At 41.2% G+C, this 16,778-nt stretch overlaps 1 protein-coding gene across 1 annotated transcript in view; it reads left to right on the top strand.

Annotated features, from left to right (window-relative positions):
• The window catches only part of nck1b (NCK adaptor protein 1b), a 95,888-nt gene that overhangs the window by 43,445 nt on the left and 35,665 nt on the right, over nucleotides 1-16,778 (top strand). The window contains exons 2-3 of the mRNA XM_062992035.1: nucleotides 9,422-9,473; nucleotides 10,444-10,687. Of these exons, the coding sequence (XP_062848105.1) occupies nucleotides 10,462-10,687 (226 nt within the window). The 5' untranslated portion in view covers nucleotides 9,422-9,473; nucleotides 10,444-10,461. The remainder of the gene's footprint in view (nucleotides 1-9,421; nucleotides 9,474-10,443; nucleotides 10,688-16,778) is intronic.

Below are 16,778 nucleotides of genomic sequence, written 5' to 3'. Positions count from 1 at the left end.
TCAGTCCAGCAGTGACAGTGAGGTGTTTAAAAACTCCATCAGCATTGCTGTGTCTTATCCACTCATACCAGCACAACACACACTAACACACCACCACCATGTCAGTGTCACTGCAGTGCTGAGAATGATCCATCACCTAAATAATACCTACTCTGTAGTGGTCCTGTGGGGGTCCTGACCATTGAACAACAGGGTGAAAGCAGGTTAATAAAGCATGTAGAGAAACAGATGGACTACAGTCAGTAATACAGTCAGTAATTGTAGAACTACAAAGTGCTTCTATATGGTAAATGGAGCTGATAAAATGGACAGTGAGTGTAGTCACAAGGAGGTGTTCAAAATGTTATGCCTGATCTGTGTACACATACCACTGCCTGGCCAAAAGAAAGGTCACCACATGGATTTAACTAAGCAAATAGGTAAGAGCCTCCCATTGGATAATTACTGCATGGGTGATTGTTTCAGCTGGCAACAAGTTATTTAACCCTAACTGATGCAGTGAGTAGCTTCTCATTTGTTAAACAACCATGTCAAAAGACACATTCCTGTGGTCGTGGAAAAGATGTTAATCTGTTTCAGAAGGGTCAAATTACTGGCATGCATCAAGCAGAGAAAACATCTAAGGAGAAGCTGAAACTACTAAAATCGGGTTAAGAACTGTCCGACGCATTATTAAAAAGTGGAAGGACAGTGGGGAAACATCATCTTTGAGGAAGGAATGTGGTCGGAAAAAAATCTTGAATGATCGTGATCGGCGATCACTTAAACGTTTGGTGAAATCAAATCATAGTAAAACTACAGTAGAACTCAGGGAGATGTTTAATAGTGAAAGTAAGAGCATTTCCACACACACAATGTGAAGGGAACTCAAGGGATTGGGACTAAACAGCTGTGTAGCCTTAAGAAAACCACTTGTCAGTGAGGCTAACCGGAAAAAACGGCTTTAATTTGCTAGGGAGCATAAAGATTGAACTCAAGCCTGTGGGGGCAGTGCTATGATCTGGGGTCGCTGCAGTTGGTCAGGTCTAGGTTCAGCAACGTTATGTGCCCAAAGAATGAGGTCAGCTGACTACCTGAATATACTGAACGACCAGGTTATTCCATCAGGGAGCACGAGACACCACAGAGTCCAGACCTGAACCCCATTGAGAATCTTTGGGATGTGCTGGAGAAGACTTTACGCAGTGGTCCAAATCTCCCATCATCAATACAAGATCTTGGGGAAAAATTAATGCAACTCTGGACAGAAATAAATGTTGTGACATGACATGCAGAAGCTTGTGGAAAAGATGCCACAGCAAATTTGTGCCGTAATCAAAGCTAAAGGCGCTCCAACCAAATATTAGAGTGTGTGACCTTTTTTTTGGCCAGGCAGTGTAAATACACAAACCCCATCTCCAGAAAATGTAAGACATTTCTTAAAATGGAATTAAAGGTCCAATGTTTTCACTGACAAACAAATGTATAATTTAATGCCTGTAACAGACTCAAAGAATTGAAACAAAGACATGTTTACTAACTGAGGACACAATTGTTGCACCTCCCAGAAAAAGACGGGACCTTGATTGCAGCATATGTCGTGCAGAAATACCAGAATATGCCTCTGCATCAGTGGTACCCTCACACATGTGCAAGTCACTCATACTGTGGACATTGATGTATTGGTTTTTGCACTGGTTTAAAGGAATACATAGACTCTTCTAACCACAGCACACGTTTCCACTTGTGTAAGTCACTTTAATAAAAGCATCTGCTAAACGCTGAAAATGTAAATGTCTTTTGGTCTGGCTAAGATTGGCTTGGGTCCAAAATCTCTTGTATTTCTGATAATATATGCATCATAGAGTTTCAGGTTGTGTTTTGTGACACATCAGTAGATTGTTTTAAATGACTGTTTTCCAAAGTACTCCCAATCCCATGTGGCTATTAAATGATCACCTGAACTATATCCTAAGTTTAATAACAACTGCTGTGCTTATTGCTGTCCTCTTGTAATGGGACTAGGTGGGTAAGAATGACAGTGTTGGTAGTACCTCATAAGTAAGGCCCTACCTGACTCACGGTTGTGAAAATCGTGTCACAGACAGTGATATGAGCCGTTTCCCGTGTTATATGCTATTTGCTGTAAAATTTAAGGTTCGTGTTTGGGGGATTTAACATTTTTTCATTCGCGTAGCCTGTGAAATATGAGGCGCAATATGCAACATGAGGCGGTCCTAGCAATCATACAGCAATTAAATTAGTGTACCAGACTTTTCTGTGGGCAGGGGTTTTCAACCTGGGGGGAGGGCGCGAGTGCCTTACCAGGGGGCGTGGCATTGCGAGATTTTTTTTTTTACTTCTAAAACTAAAGCAATTAATTTTTTTACCCACAGGAGACATATTTGATTAGTCTTGCTGACCACGCACATTTAGGGTGTGTTCGAAAACCTAGGGAGCTGCCTTGCTGTCTTACTGTCTACATAGGCAGCTACCTCAGTAGAGAGGATTCTAATAAGTCAATGACTTATAAGGCAGGTTATTCAAACGCGCTACAGGTTATTAGACAGCTTTTTTATCGGGTTTAGCATTTAGCATCTTGCCATTAAAACCAATGGATTGAGGTAGCACAGCACTCTAACATGTCAATATAGCCTCCCTTCTTGTACCGATAACGGTTACATTTCCTGACAAGCCCGAACTTGCAAATAAAAACACTCGGTACAAGTTTATACAAGTTAAAAATCAGTAATATTTTATTTACGTTTGAAAATAACTCCGTTCGTTTGTCCGCACCGTCAGCCATGTTTAGTTTTCTGTGAGAGAAGAGAACCCGACCCGCAATGAATTCTGGGATTGCCTTGATCACTAAGGCAGCGTCGGACGCTCACTCGTTCTTAAGTCAAAATAACATTGAAATATTAAGATGCCTCAGTAGTGAGGATATTACGGCATCTAGGATTTCGAACAGCCTCTTTCTCGGGAGCACACACAGGATGAGGTAAAATACTTCCTATGTAGAGAGAGAGCTAGCTTTTCGAACACACCCTTAATGTTATCCAGTTCAGTCTGAAAAATAGGGCTAACAGTGAAGATAAAGCGGTGACAAAAGCAACGACTGTTGTTATAGGACGTGTGTGTGTCTAAGAGAGATGCTCTGTTCACAGTATCGATATAAGTGAGTCAGGAGTCGATTCATATAAGGCAAAGCGTAAGTTTCTTTTCTTTTTTACTGTTATTAATGAATGCTGCAGTTTCAAATAAACACCAGCTACTGGAACATTTTGTGTGACTCGCTTACCGTAAAAAGCTCAGGCTTAATTAAACTGCTATTACCACAGAGCGATAGCCGAGTCAGACTCGTTCTGTCTGTGGAGCTAAAAGTTTTCTGCCCGTCAAAGCAGAGTATCTTGAACTAACAAATTTAGCAACTGATGTACTTTTGCCTCTACTTGGCTCTGTGAAGTAACGTTTTCTGCTCTCATCTACATCAAAATCAAGAACTGCTTACAATTTACAAAAGTGAACACATATAATGTGCTCATAGAATAGGTTCAGATGGGATCGGGCTGTATTTTTTTTTTTTTTTTTTTTCCCTTTTCTCCCCCTTTAGCACGTTCAATTTGCATCGTGCTTCCTCTCTGCCTATGCCGAACCCTGCCCTGACTGAGGAGATCGAAGCTAACCCACATCCCCTCCGACATACAGTGTATCACAAAAGTGAGTACACCCCTCACATTTCTGCAAATATTTCATTATATCTTTTCATGGGACGACACTATAGACATGAAACTTGGATATAACTTAGAGTAGTCAGTGTACAGCTTGTATAGCAGTGTAGATTTACTGTCTTCTGAAAATAACTCAACACACAGCCATTAATGTCTAAATAGCTGGCAACATAAGTGAGTACACCCCACAGTGAACATGTCCAAATTGTGCCCAAATGTGTCGTTGTCCCTCCCTGGTGTCATGTGTCAAGGTCCCAGGTGTGAATGGGGAGCAGGGCTGTTAAATTTGGTGTTTTGGGTACAATTCTCTCATACTGGCCACTGGATATTCAACATGGCACCTCATGGCAAATAACTCTCTGAGGATGTGAGAAATAGAATTGTTGCTCTCCACAAAGATGGCCTGGGCTATAAGAAGATTGCTAACACCCTGAAACTGAGCTACAGCATGGTGGCCAAGGTCATACAGCGGTTTTCCAGGACAGGTTCCACTCGGAACAGGCTTCGCCAGGGTCGACCAAAGAAGTTGAGTCCACGTGTTCGGCGTCATATCCAGAGGTTGGCGTTAAAAAATAGACACATGAGTGCTGCCAGCATTGCTGCAGAGGTTGAAGATGTGGGAGGTCAGCCTGTCAGTGCTCAGACCATACGCCACACACTGCATCAACTCGGTCTGCATGGTCGTCATCCCAGAAGGAAGCTGACGCACAAGAAAGCCCGCGAACAGTTTGCTGAAGACAAGCAGTCCAAGAACATGGATTACTGGAATGCCCTGTGGTCTGACGAGACCAAGATAAACTTGTTTGGCTCAGATGGTGTCCAGCATGTGTGGCGGCGCCCTGGTGAGAAGTACCAAGACAACTGTATCTTGCCTACAGTCAAGCATGGTGGTGGTAGCATCATGGTCTTGGGCTGCATGAGTGCTGCAGGCACTGGGGAGCTGCAGTTCATTGAGGGAAACATGAATTCCAACATGTACTGTGACATTCTGAAACAGAGCATGATCCCCTCCCTTCGAAAACTGGGCCTCATGGCAGTTTTCCAAAAGGATAACGACCCCAAACACAACCTCCAAGATGACAACTGCCTTGCTGAGGAAGCTGAAGGTAAAGGTGATGGACTAAACCCAATTGAGCACCTGTGGCGCATCCTCAAGTGGAAGGTGGAGGAGTTCAAGGTGTCTAACATCCACCAGCTCCGTGATGTCATCATGGAGGAGTGGAAAAGGATTCCAGTAGCAACCTGTGCAGCTCTGGTGAACTCCATGCCCAGGAGGGTTAAGGCAGTGCTGGATAATAATGGTGGTCACACAAAATATTGACACTGGGCACAATTTGGACATGTTCACTGTGGGGTGTACTCACTTATGTTTCCAGCTATTTAGACATTAATGGCTGTGTGTTGAGTTATTTTCAGAAGACAGTAAATCTACACTGCTATACAAGCTGTACACTGACTACTCTAACTTATATCCAAGTTTCATGTCTATAGTGTTGTCCCATGAAAAGATATAATGAAATATTTGCAGAAATGTGAGGGGTGTACTTACTTTTGTGATACACTGTATGAGCAGCAAGCCGTATGCATCACCTACACTTTGATGAGTGTTGTGCCACACAGCATTGCATGCGGAGAGACACCCTAAGAGCACTCCTTCCTCATCTCTGTGTAGGCGCCTCTAATCAGCCTGCAGAGGTCGTAATTGCACCATTTTGACAGAGAGACCCACATCCAACTGAACAACAGGCCAATCGTTCATATTGCCACTCAGCCTCAAGCCGGTAAGGCAGAGCTGGATTCGATATCATGTATTCGAGATCCAGCTCTGGTTGCAGCGTGTGCTTTTTACCGCTGTGCCACCTGAGTGGCTTGTATTATCTTTTTGAAGTAATCAGCAAAATTGCATTGTATGTATGATGTGCACAACATAAATTGTTATTTTAGGTTGTCAAGAGCTTTCGCAATGGTTTCTGTGCGATGGTTTACGGGGTGGGGGGGTTGAGGCCCAAGTCCGAGTAGGGAGGGTGGGCCGCAAGTTCACGGTTGGCACACAAAGGGGGGCGCATGTCCAAAAAGGTTGAAAACCCCTGGTGTAGTGTGCTGACAATGTTTGATGTATGTGTTTAAGTATTGAGTGCATTTTGTCCCTTTAGGGATTCTATAAAGTGTGCTTCTCTACACATGTGATCATCTCTGTGTAGTCTGTGCTGCGCCTTAAAAGAACAAGCCAGTAAAGTATTATACTCCCGATAGTTTGTCTATGTATAATTTATTTCTTATTTTATAAACTCTGCAAACTCTAAAGATGCTCAGTTACACGCAATCAGTTATACAAAATGGCCAAGATGTCGAAGTCTAAAGCAGCTAAAAACACGACTCCGGTAACTGAGTTTGGAAAACTCCCAACCGATTATGTGGATGTAGAGGATGGTGTGTCAAAACACGGACAAGTGTTTACGTAACTGTTAGGGTAGGCTGTGCTGTGTATTGTAGCTTCCATTTATTCTATCATTCAATTCAAGACTTAACAGTCAACACCAAGTTGCATCCATTCCTAAAATTTTGAAGCTGGCAGTTCATAAAAAGATCAAAAAGCAAACATTGAATTAGAAAAGGTAGATGACTCTCCACTGACTGGGTTGACCACCAGCTCATTTAAATGTCACTCAGCAACCTTATGATATCAAGCGACCTACAAAAAGAAAGACAAAAGGCTTCTGCGATCAAGTGCAAAGTGAGGACAGTTTGAAACAAGCTAGTATGGACACGATGGACATGGGTGAAGTCGCACAAAGCTAGGCTGAGGATTGCAAAAGATCGGACAACAGAGGACTGACTTAGGTCATCTTTTTTGATTCGTCCCATTTTCAGCTTGCTTTGCCACCTGGTTGTCTAATGGTTGAACTGAAACCTGGAAATGGCTTGCAAGAGTCACATTATTATGACCACTTCCTACTTTCGACAGCGACAGAACATAGCTCATGAAGGAAGTCATGGTTAATGAGCTGGCTTGGTGAGTATATAAGGTGTGCGATAGGCTGTCTGGGATAAAATTGTCTTCCCTGGGACGGATAGAAGCTTCCGGCAAGACAACTCGACATGTCACATGGCTAGAAATGTCCGACATTGATTGGACGAGCATGACCAAGACTTCCAAGTACTACCCTGGCCCCCTAATTCCCCTGACTTTAACCCAACTGAGCATCTCTGGGACCACCTTGATCGTTGTGTTCGCTCTATGGATCGTCCTCCAATCCACCCTCCAGCAGCCATGGGATGCACTGCAGTCAGCATGACTCCAGATACCTGTGACTACCTACTAGGACCTGATTGCGTCACGCCCGGCTCATCTAGCTGTCGTCCATGATGCACACGGCGGTTACTCTGGATTTTAGCTGGTGGTCATAATAATGTGACTCGACTGTGTACAACCCCTATTTGATTAAGGAAAGCCAGATCACCACACATCTGCTTTGACATGTCTAGTCAGTTGTCACTTTTTATCATCTGTTAGTGTAGGGCTCACACACAGCAGTATAATGTACGCAGAGCCACGCTAAGCTCCATGTGACCACCCCCCACCCCCAAACAAATGTGAATTCACTGCACCACTTGAGTGCCCACAGTATAATTTTTAAGGCTCATTTTAACGTACAGTGCTGAATCATCACAAATTTCTGCAGGCTGACATAACCGCTGTGCTGTCTGCCAGAAAACCCAGAAGGAGAATGTTGAGCAATCAAAAGCACATGACCAAGTCTCATGTGGTCTCAGACTCTTTGTGTGTCCTCGTATACATGCACACTGTATACATAAATTAAAATATCAAAATATTCATTACTACTTTTTTAATATTCCATTATTAATTGTAATGTAATATTACATGATAAAATGTGTTTACATATCTAATGTTTATTGTTTTGAGGGATTTGTCATTATACTGTATTGCTACTGATCAGCCATAACATTAAAACCACCTTGTTTCTACACTCACTGTCCATTTTATTAGCTCCACTTTCCATATAGAAGCACTTTGTAGTTCTACAATTACTGACTGTAGTCCATCTGTTTCTCTACATACTTTTATTTGCCTGCTTTCACCCTGTTCTTTAATGATCAGGACCCCCACAGGACCACCACAGAGCAGGTATTATTTGGGTGGTGGATCACTCTCAGCACTGCAGTGACACTGACATGGTGGTGGTGTGTTAGTGTATGTTGTGCTGGTATGAGTGGATCAGACACAGCAGTGCTGCTGGAGTTTTTAAATACCGTGTCCACTCACTGTCCACTCTATTAGACACTCCGACCTAGTTGGTCCACCTTGTAGATGTAAAGTCAGAGACGATCGCTCATCTATTGCTGCTGTTTGAGTTGGTCATCTTCTAGATATTCATCAGTGGTCACAGGACGCTGCCCACTGGGCGCTGTTGGCTGGATGTTTTTGGTTGGTGGGCTATTCTCAGTCCAGCAGTGACAGTGAGGTGTTTAAAAACTCCATCAGCTTATCCACTCATACCAGTAAGTGCTTCTATATGGTAAGTGGAGCTGATAAAATGGACAGTGAGTGTAGAAACAAGGAGGTGGTTTTAATGTTATGGCTGATCAGTGTATATAGCTGTATAGTTATAAGGGGTGACATACTTAACTCAGTGACTTAGATGTGTTTCGGCTCTGTGGATAGCACTGTCGCCTTACAGCAAGAAGGTCCTGGGTTTGATTCCCAGGTGGAGCGGTCCAGGTTCTTACTGTGTGGAGTTTGCATGTTCTCCCCATGTCTGTGTGGGTTTCCTCCGGGAGCTCCAGTTTTTTCCCACAGTATAAAAACATGCAAGTGAGGTGAATTGGAGAAACAAAATTTATTAAACCTGAACTGATGAGTCTTGTGTTACTAGTAATTACCTGTCCTGTTATGATGTAACTAAAGTGTGTAAAACATGACCTTAAAATCCTAATAAATGAAATTAATAAACTGATATGGTATCTGTCTTTTTGGTGTGAGTCAGGCATCTCCAGCTTATTGCTGGTCTTAATGCTGCATGTCAAAAACCCTCATTCAGTTAAACAACGACAAAACGGTAGTCATCATATTTGACCATTCTGACACCCTGAAAGCAACAGCTAACAATTTGGGATCGCTCTTTGTAGGTGTGCATGGCCATGTTAAGAATCTTGGTGTCACTTTTTATTCCAAACCTAAATTCAATAACAAATAGCAAGAGGCAACTATCAGCAAACTTTATCTAAGGATTTGAAATGTTATCCATGCCTTTATCTGATCTTATATCAAGATCATATTGCAACTTTCTTTATCTTGGGATCTGTCAGTCTACTTCATCCCACTTGCAGCTGGTTTAAAATGCGGCCACTTGGTTACTCACAAGTACAATGAAAAAAGCGCACCTCGCCTGTATTGGCCTCCTTCCATTAGCTACCAGTAAAATATCACGTTGAGTTTAGAGTTTTATTACTTGTACTAAAGGCTTTCTATGGTGAAGCTCAAGCTTATAAATATTACTTTATTTGCCCCCATTATATCTTAATTTAACATTTATTATTCTTTTATGACTCATTTGTTATATTATTGTCATGGTTTTATTGTTCAGTACCTTGGCTGACACTCAATGTCTGAAGGTGCATTATTAACAAACTTGACTTAATTAGATAACATTTCAGACAACGTTAACAGTTCCTCTTTCCTTGTTTTTCAGGTGTTCATTTGGACGTCACAATTTTGTCGCTGACAGCTTTGATGCAGCACAGGTAAGTGTTTATCTGATTCTCTAACTGCGTGCCAGTTATTCAACTTTGTTTTACATTTTCAAAGTTCATCTCGGGACTGCTTAAGGCTTTATGTGGTTCTTATGGACGAGAGATCTTTGCAACAATGATGTAACACTATAAGGGCACTGAAGCAGTCATTTTCTATCCATCACCTGTCACCAGGCCTGGCACTGTAGAACATCAGGTTCTGTCTTCAAGTCTTGGGTTTACTTTCCCTATAAGTTATCAGAATGCATTTAACTGGACAGATGTTTTGATGGATCTTCAAAAAGTTTCAGCACTGCTAGATTTTGATTGGAAACGGTGAGGGTTCTGAGAGACTGAGAAGAGAGCTTATAGTCTGGATTTAGTGCCATCTGATTTTCACCATTTTAGACCACTCAGAGCCTTAAGGGGAAGAAGATTTTCATGTGATGATGATGTGAAAGCAGCGGTGCATCAGTGGCTACACGCTCAACCAAAAACTTTTTTTGCTGATGGCATAAAAATGTTGGTACAACGCTAGGAAAAAAGGAATCGAAAAGTGACTATGTAGAAAAGTGATGTCATTTGTTTTTGAAATTCTTAATAAACAGAGTTAAAAAAAAAAGTGTGGAAACTTTTTGATGAACCTTGGTACAAACTGTACCAGTTCGTGTATCCAAACCTGAACGTTCTGCTGTGGTAACTAAGTTTGGGAGCAGCCAAAATGAGGAAAAAAAAAACCCAATAATTTAACATTGTGCTTGTTTGAGAAGCATAAATCAGTGTTAATTTCCAGATTCCTAGCTAGTCTTAAGCAGTTACTTTTATATCCAGTTAGCTGCCTGTTATCTGAAGTAGGACCTGAATATTATCGTGACTTATTCAGCCTAGTTCGCTGTTTGTGCATTCTGCTGTAGTGTTTTGAAAACCACGTCTTTTTTGGCTGATTTAAATTCCTCTTGGTTGCGTATTGTCTCCACTTTAGTGTTAAAGACAGCCCAAGATGACGGAAGAGGTGATTGTAATCGCCAAGTTTGATTACATTGCCCAGCAGGACCAGGAGCTGGACATTAAAAAGAATGAGCGTCTCTGGCTGCTGGATGACTCGAAATCCTGGTGGCGAGTCCGCAACGCAACCAACAAGACAGGGTTTGTGCCATCCAACTACGTAGAGAGAAAAAACAGTGCCAGGAAAGGCTCAATCGTCAGGAACCTCAAGGACACTTTAGGTAAAGCTCTTCTCCATGTCGCTGGTTGCTGTTTGATTTTTTTTATATGGGCCATTCCACCGAATTGTTGGCATTTGCGTGTAGTAACTCGATGAAATTAAACTTCATTTTTTATCTTTGTTCAACACTGAATCCATTAACACACATACTTAACTACTCAGAATGTGTATTGGTCAATCTCAGGCCAATCTTTTTAACTTTTACAAGGTTTCTAAGTAGATGAAGGCTGTATATCTGTAACAGGACTATAAGCATCATAACAGAGTTTTTAACAGTAAAAAATTACTGTTACAATAGTAACAATAGTATCAAACATACAGGAGGAAAAAAGGGAGAACTTACTTTTGGTCTTCCCGTGGCCTTCAGTAGATACAGGTAATGTAAATGGTTTTTTTGAAAATGTGACTTGTTTTCAGAAGGATGAATAGGTTAGGGTAATGGGACCGAATGAAAACCTGAGGACATGACCAAAACATGTATTTTAATCACATTATTATACATTTCTTATGGAACATAAATAATAAAAACATAGATGGGACATTGAGTCACCAAACAATTACGGGCGGCACGGTGGCTCAGTGGGTAGCACTGTCACCTCACAGCAAGAAGGTCCTGGGTTCGATCCCCAGGTGGGGCGGTCCAGGTTCTTCCTATGTGGAGTTTGCATGTTCTCCCCGTGTCTGTGTGGGTTTCCTCCGGGAGCTCGGTTTCCTCACACAGTCCAAACACATGCAAGTGAGGTAAATTGGAGATACAAAATTGTCCATGACTGTGTTTAACATTAAACTTGAACTGATGAATCTTGTGTAACCACCTGTCATGTCATGAATGTAACCAAAGTGTGTAAAACATGCTGTTAAAATCCTAATAAATAAATAAATATTTTAACCTTATTATTATAATAATATGAAATATACATATTATAAATATTAAAAACATAGATGGGCTATGGAGTTACCAAACAATCTTAATGATTTTACTTATTATATTTCATTGTAAAGTGTCATGTTAGAGAGTGAGGACATGAAAAAATCCCGTTTTAGTGTTATAGGGTGTTTTTATTAATGTGTTAAATTATATATCCTAAATTTGCTATTAAATTAATGTGCAGGGCACTTTGCTCAATTTTAAAGTAAAATTTTCATATACATGTATACATACAATGGGGCGTCACCGTGGGCCAGTGGGTAGCACTGTCGCCTCACAGCAAGAAGGTCCTGGGTTCGATCCCCAGGTGGGGCGGTCCAGGTCATTTCTGTGTGGAGTTTGCATGTTCTCCCCGTGTCTATGTGGGTTTCCTCCGGGCGTTCCGGTTTCCTCCCACAGTCCAAAGACATGCAAATGAGGTGAATTGGAGATACAAAATTGTAAATGACTGTGTTTAACATTAAAGACTTGAACTGACACATCTTGTGTAACCAGTAATTACCTGTCCTGTCATGAATGTAACCAAAGTGTGTAAAACATGCTGTTAAAATCCTTATAAATAAATATTTTAACCTTATTATAATAATATGAAATATACATATTATAAATATTAAAAACATAGATGGGATATGGAGTTACCAAACAATACCCATGTTTTAGTGTTATAGGGTGTTTTTATTAATGTGTTTAATTATATATCCTAAATTTGCAATTAAATTAATGTGCAGGGCACTTTGCTCAATTTTAAAGTAAAATTTTCATATACATGTATACATACAATGGGGCGTCACCATGGGCCAGTGGGTAGCACTGTCGCCTCACAGCAAAAAGGTCCTAGGTTCGATCCCCAGGTGGGGGCGGTTTGGGTCCTTTCTGTGTGGAGTTTGCATGTTCTCCCCGTGTCTGTGTGGGTTTCCTCTGGAAGCTTCGGTTTCTTCCCACAGTCCAAAGACATGCAAGTGAATTGGAGATACAAAATTGTCCATGACTGTGTTTAACATTAAAGACTTGAACTGATGAATCTTGTGTAACCACCTGTCATGTCATGAATGTAACCAAAGTGTGTAAAACATGCTGTTAAAATCCTTATAAATAAGTAAATACATATTTTATCTCATTATTATAATTTTTTTATGAAACATAAATAATAAAAAGATAGATAGGATATGGAGTCACCAAACAATCTAAGGAAAAAAGCATCAGCAAATATTTACTCATTTATTTTATTGTAATGTGTAGTGTTAGAGAGTGGGGACATAAAAAAAAAATACAAATTCAGTGTTTTAGTGAGTTTTTATTAATGTTTTAAATTACGTATATATATATATATATATATACAGTGTATCACAAAAGTGAGTACACCCCTCACATTTCTGCAAATATTTCATTATATCTTTTCATGGGACAACACTATAGACATGAAACTTGGATATAACTTAGAGTAGTCAGTGTACAGCTTGTATAACAGTGTAGATTTACTGTCTTCTGAAAATAACTCAACACACAGCCATTAATGTCTAAATGGCTGGCAACATAAGTGAGTACACCCCACAGTGAACATGTCCAAATTGTGCCCAAAGTGTCAATATTTTGTGTGACCACCATTATTATCCAGCACTGCCTTAACCCTCCTGGGCATGGAATTCACCAGAGCTGCACAGGTTGCTACTGGAATCCTCTTCCACTCCTCCATGATGACATCACGGAGCTGGTGGATGTTAGACACCTTGAACTCCTCCACCTTCCACTTGAGGATGCGCCACAGGTGCTCAATTGGGTTTAGTCCATCACCTTTACCTTCAGCTTCCTCAGCAAGGCAGTTGTCATCTTGGAGGTTGTGTTTGGGGTCGTTATCCTGTTGGAAAACTGCCATGAGGCCCAGTTTTCGAAGGGAGGGGATCATGCTCTGTTTCAGAATGTCACAGTACATGTTGGAATTCATGTTTCCCTCAATGAACTGCAGCTCCCCAGTGCCAGCAACACTCATGCAGCCCAAGACCATGATGCTACCACCACCATGCTTGACTGTAGGCAAGATACAGTTGTCTTGGTACTTCTCACCAGGGCGCCGCCACACATGCTGGACACCATCTGAGCCAAACAAGTTTATCTTGGTCTCGTCAGACCACAGGGCATTCCAGTAATCCATGTTCTTGGACTGCTTGTTTTCAGCAAACTGTTTGCTGGCTTTCTTGTGCGTCAGCTTCCTTCTGGGATGACAACCATGCAGACCGAGTTGATGCAGTGTGCGGCGTATGGTCTGAGCACTGACAGGCTGACCTCCCACGTCTTCAACCTCTGCAGCAATGCTGACAGCACTCATGTGTCTATTTTTTAAAGCCAACCTCTGGATATGACGCCGAACACGTGGACTCAACTTCTTTGGTCGACCCTGGCGAAGCCTGTTCCGAGTGGAACCTGTCCTTCGAAACCGCTGTATGACCTTGGCCACCATGCTGTAGCTCAGTTTCAGGGTGTTAGCAATCTTCGTATAGCCCAGGCCATCTTTGTGGAGAGCAACAATTCTATTTCTCACATCCTCAGAGAGTTCTTTGCCATGAGGTGCCATGTTGAATATCCAGTGGCCACTATGAGAGAATTGTACCCAAAACACCAAATTTAACAGCCCTGCTCCCCATTCACACCTGGGACCTTGACACATGACACCAGGGAGGGACAACGACACATTTGGGCACAATTTGGACATGTTCACTGTGGGGTGTACTCACTTATGTTGCCAGCTATTTAGACATTAATGGCTGTGTGTTGAGTTATTTTCAGAAGACAGTAAATCTACACTGCTATACAAGCTGTACACTGACTACTCTAAGTTATATCCAAGTTTCATGTCTATAGTGTTGTCCCATGAAAAGATATAATGAAATATTTGCAGAAATGTGAGGGGTGTACTCACTTTTGTGATACACTGTATATATATATATATATATATATATATATAATGTCTTGAGGATGGAAATGGTACCGATTCTTTCAGATGGCCCCCATAGCTAACACATACAGTACCATACAGCTTCAGATCTGATCAGAACACATACTCTCACCTCAATGCGCTGTGGTGCTACAAAAAAGGTCAAAGCATTTTCTCCTCATTTCCTGTGTGCTTTTGTTAGCGACCACTAAAATAGACAAACAGGAAGAGGTCTTCTGATGTAGATGCATATGAGAGTCTCATGCTGCTGCAGTTACTGATAAAACTTTGTGTTAGCACAACTGCAGGTCTACCCGTCTCTACCTGGAACCATTTGTTCATTAGCAGTTCAGGTAAGCTGTGATCTGATGCATTTGACCATAGTAAAGTAGTGATACGCTGGGTACCTTTACTCTGCTCTGAACATTTAATCAAAATGATAGACAAGCTTTTGTACAGAAACAAATGCTGTTTTATACTAGTAACCTCCTTTTATTTCTTCCCTCAGTGTCTAAGAGGGGAAAATTAAATTCATATTAATGTTACTTTGAGCATGCCAAGTGTTTGTTTGTTTATTAGGATTTTAACATGATGTTTTACACTCTTTGGTTACATTCATGACAGAAACGTTAATTACTCTTCACACAAGATTCATCAGTTCACAAGTTTAATGTTAAACACAGTCATGGACAGTTTAGTATCTCCAATTCACCTCACTTGCATGTTTTTGGACTGTGGGAGGAAACCAGAGCTCCCGGAGGAAACCCATGCAGACACAGGGAGAACATGCAAACTCCACACAGAAAGACCCGGACCGCTTCACCTGGAGATTGAACCCAGAACCTTCTTGCCGTGAGGCGACAGTGCTATTTATTTATTATAAATGTATAAATATGTATTCTGATTATAATCATGCTCTTGAATATAAAAGTTTGGCCATTCCGAGCCAATTTACATATTTGTTGAATTTTCAAGTGGAGTAAAAAAGCAATACTCTAATTCTTGAACATGTTAATAAAACCCTAGTAATGTCAGAAAGTTCTAGGACTGGAATAATAATCGAACCTTTTGTGCTCACAGCACTAATTTCTGTCTTTCTATCTTTTAAAATTTAATCTGGGGCCGGCACGGTGGCTCAGTGGCTAGCAGTGTTGCCTCACAGTAAGAAAGTCCTGGGTTCGATTACCAGGCGGTCCGAGTCCTTTCTGTGTGGAGTTTGCATGTTCTCCCCGTTTCTGCATGGGTTTCCTTTGGGAGCTCCGGTTTCCTTCGACAGTCCAAAAACATGCAAGTGACGTGAATTTGAGGTACAAAAGTCCTGTCATGAATGTAACCAAAGTGTGTAAAACATGACGTTCTAATAAATAAATAAATACAATTAAACCTGGAGGCAAAGATAGCTTAGTGGTTAAAGCCTACGCCTAAATATGTGCTGGATTATTTTTGGTTGTTCACTTATCTAGTACGGGTTTCTATTTAAATACGGACCTTGAAGTGACTTCCCGTAGGCTAGGCATTTGCTCTTATTTCCACATCAGTAAAAATGACAAATCACAGCAAAAATGCCAACAGTGACGCACTGCTGGGTCATATCTGACCAAATATCTTCCAAAAAGTCATCCCTACTTGTCAGGGACATAGATGGACACCCAGTTTTGGTGTTTTATATATTGTAGTGAATGTCTTAAGTGTCTTAATGTTTCTGTCAGTAATGTTTCACTCCTTCATCCAAAAATACACTTTTAAATGTACTTTTGGGGGGAGAAAAAATAATATGGAAAAATAAGTACTTTCTCCTTTTATCTCCCCAGTCTAATTGTTTCCAATTCTCTTTTGTGTATTGCAAACCTATGCCACTTGCACCATCCCACCCTTGCCACAGGGTGGCCGCAGACCTTACATGCCCTCTCCGACAGTTGTGCAATAGTAGCACTATGCTTATTTTTTTACTGTCCAGCGATGAGGTTTACCACACAGAGAGTCTCATGTTTGTGCTCGGCCAGTGGCAGAGCTGGCATGTCGCAGAGAGAAGAAACCCTGACCTTCCCACTCTCAGACTCAGCCAATTGTGTTTTTTGTTGGACGCCCATCCAAAAGCACATTTTCAGATTTCGAAAATAAATTTGAATGAACATTTAAATCTCTTATTCACAAAAGTATTCAGAACATTTCCCAATACTTTGTATACTTTTACTGGTACTACCTGCTCCATCTTTACGGCAAAGACTCAAACCA

Source organism: Trichomycterus rosablanca, chromosome 3 (genome assembly GCF_030014385.1).
Source record: "Trichomycterus rosablanca isolate fTriRos1 chromosome 3, fTriRos1.hap1, whole genome shotgun sequence".
NCBI classification, from domain to species: domain Eukaryota; kingdom Metazoa; phylum Chordata; class Actinopteri; order Siluriformes; family Trichomycteridae; genus Trichomycterus; species Trichomycterus rosablanca.
The sequence above is the reverse complement of the archived record's forward strand: the minus strand, read 5'-3'. Positions and strand labels throughout refer to the sequence as shown.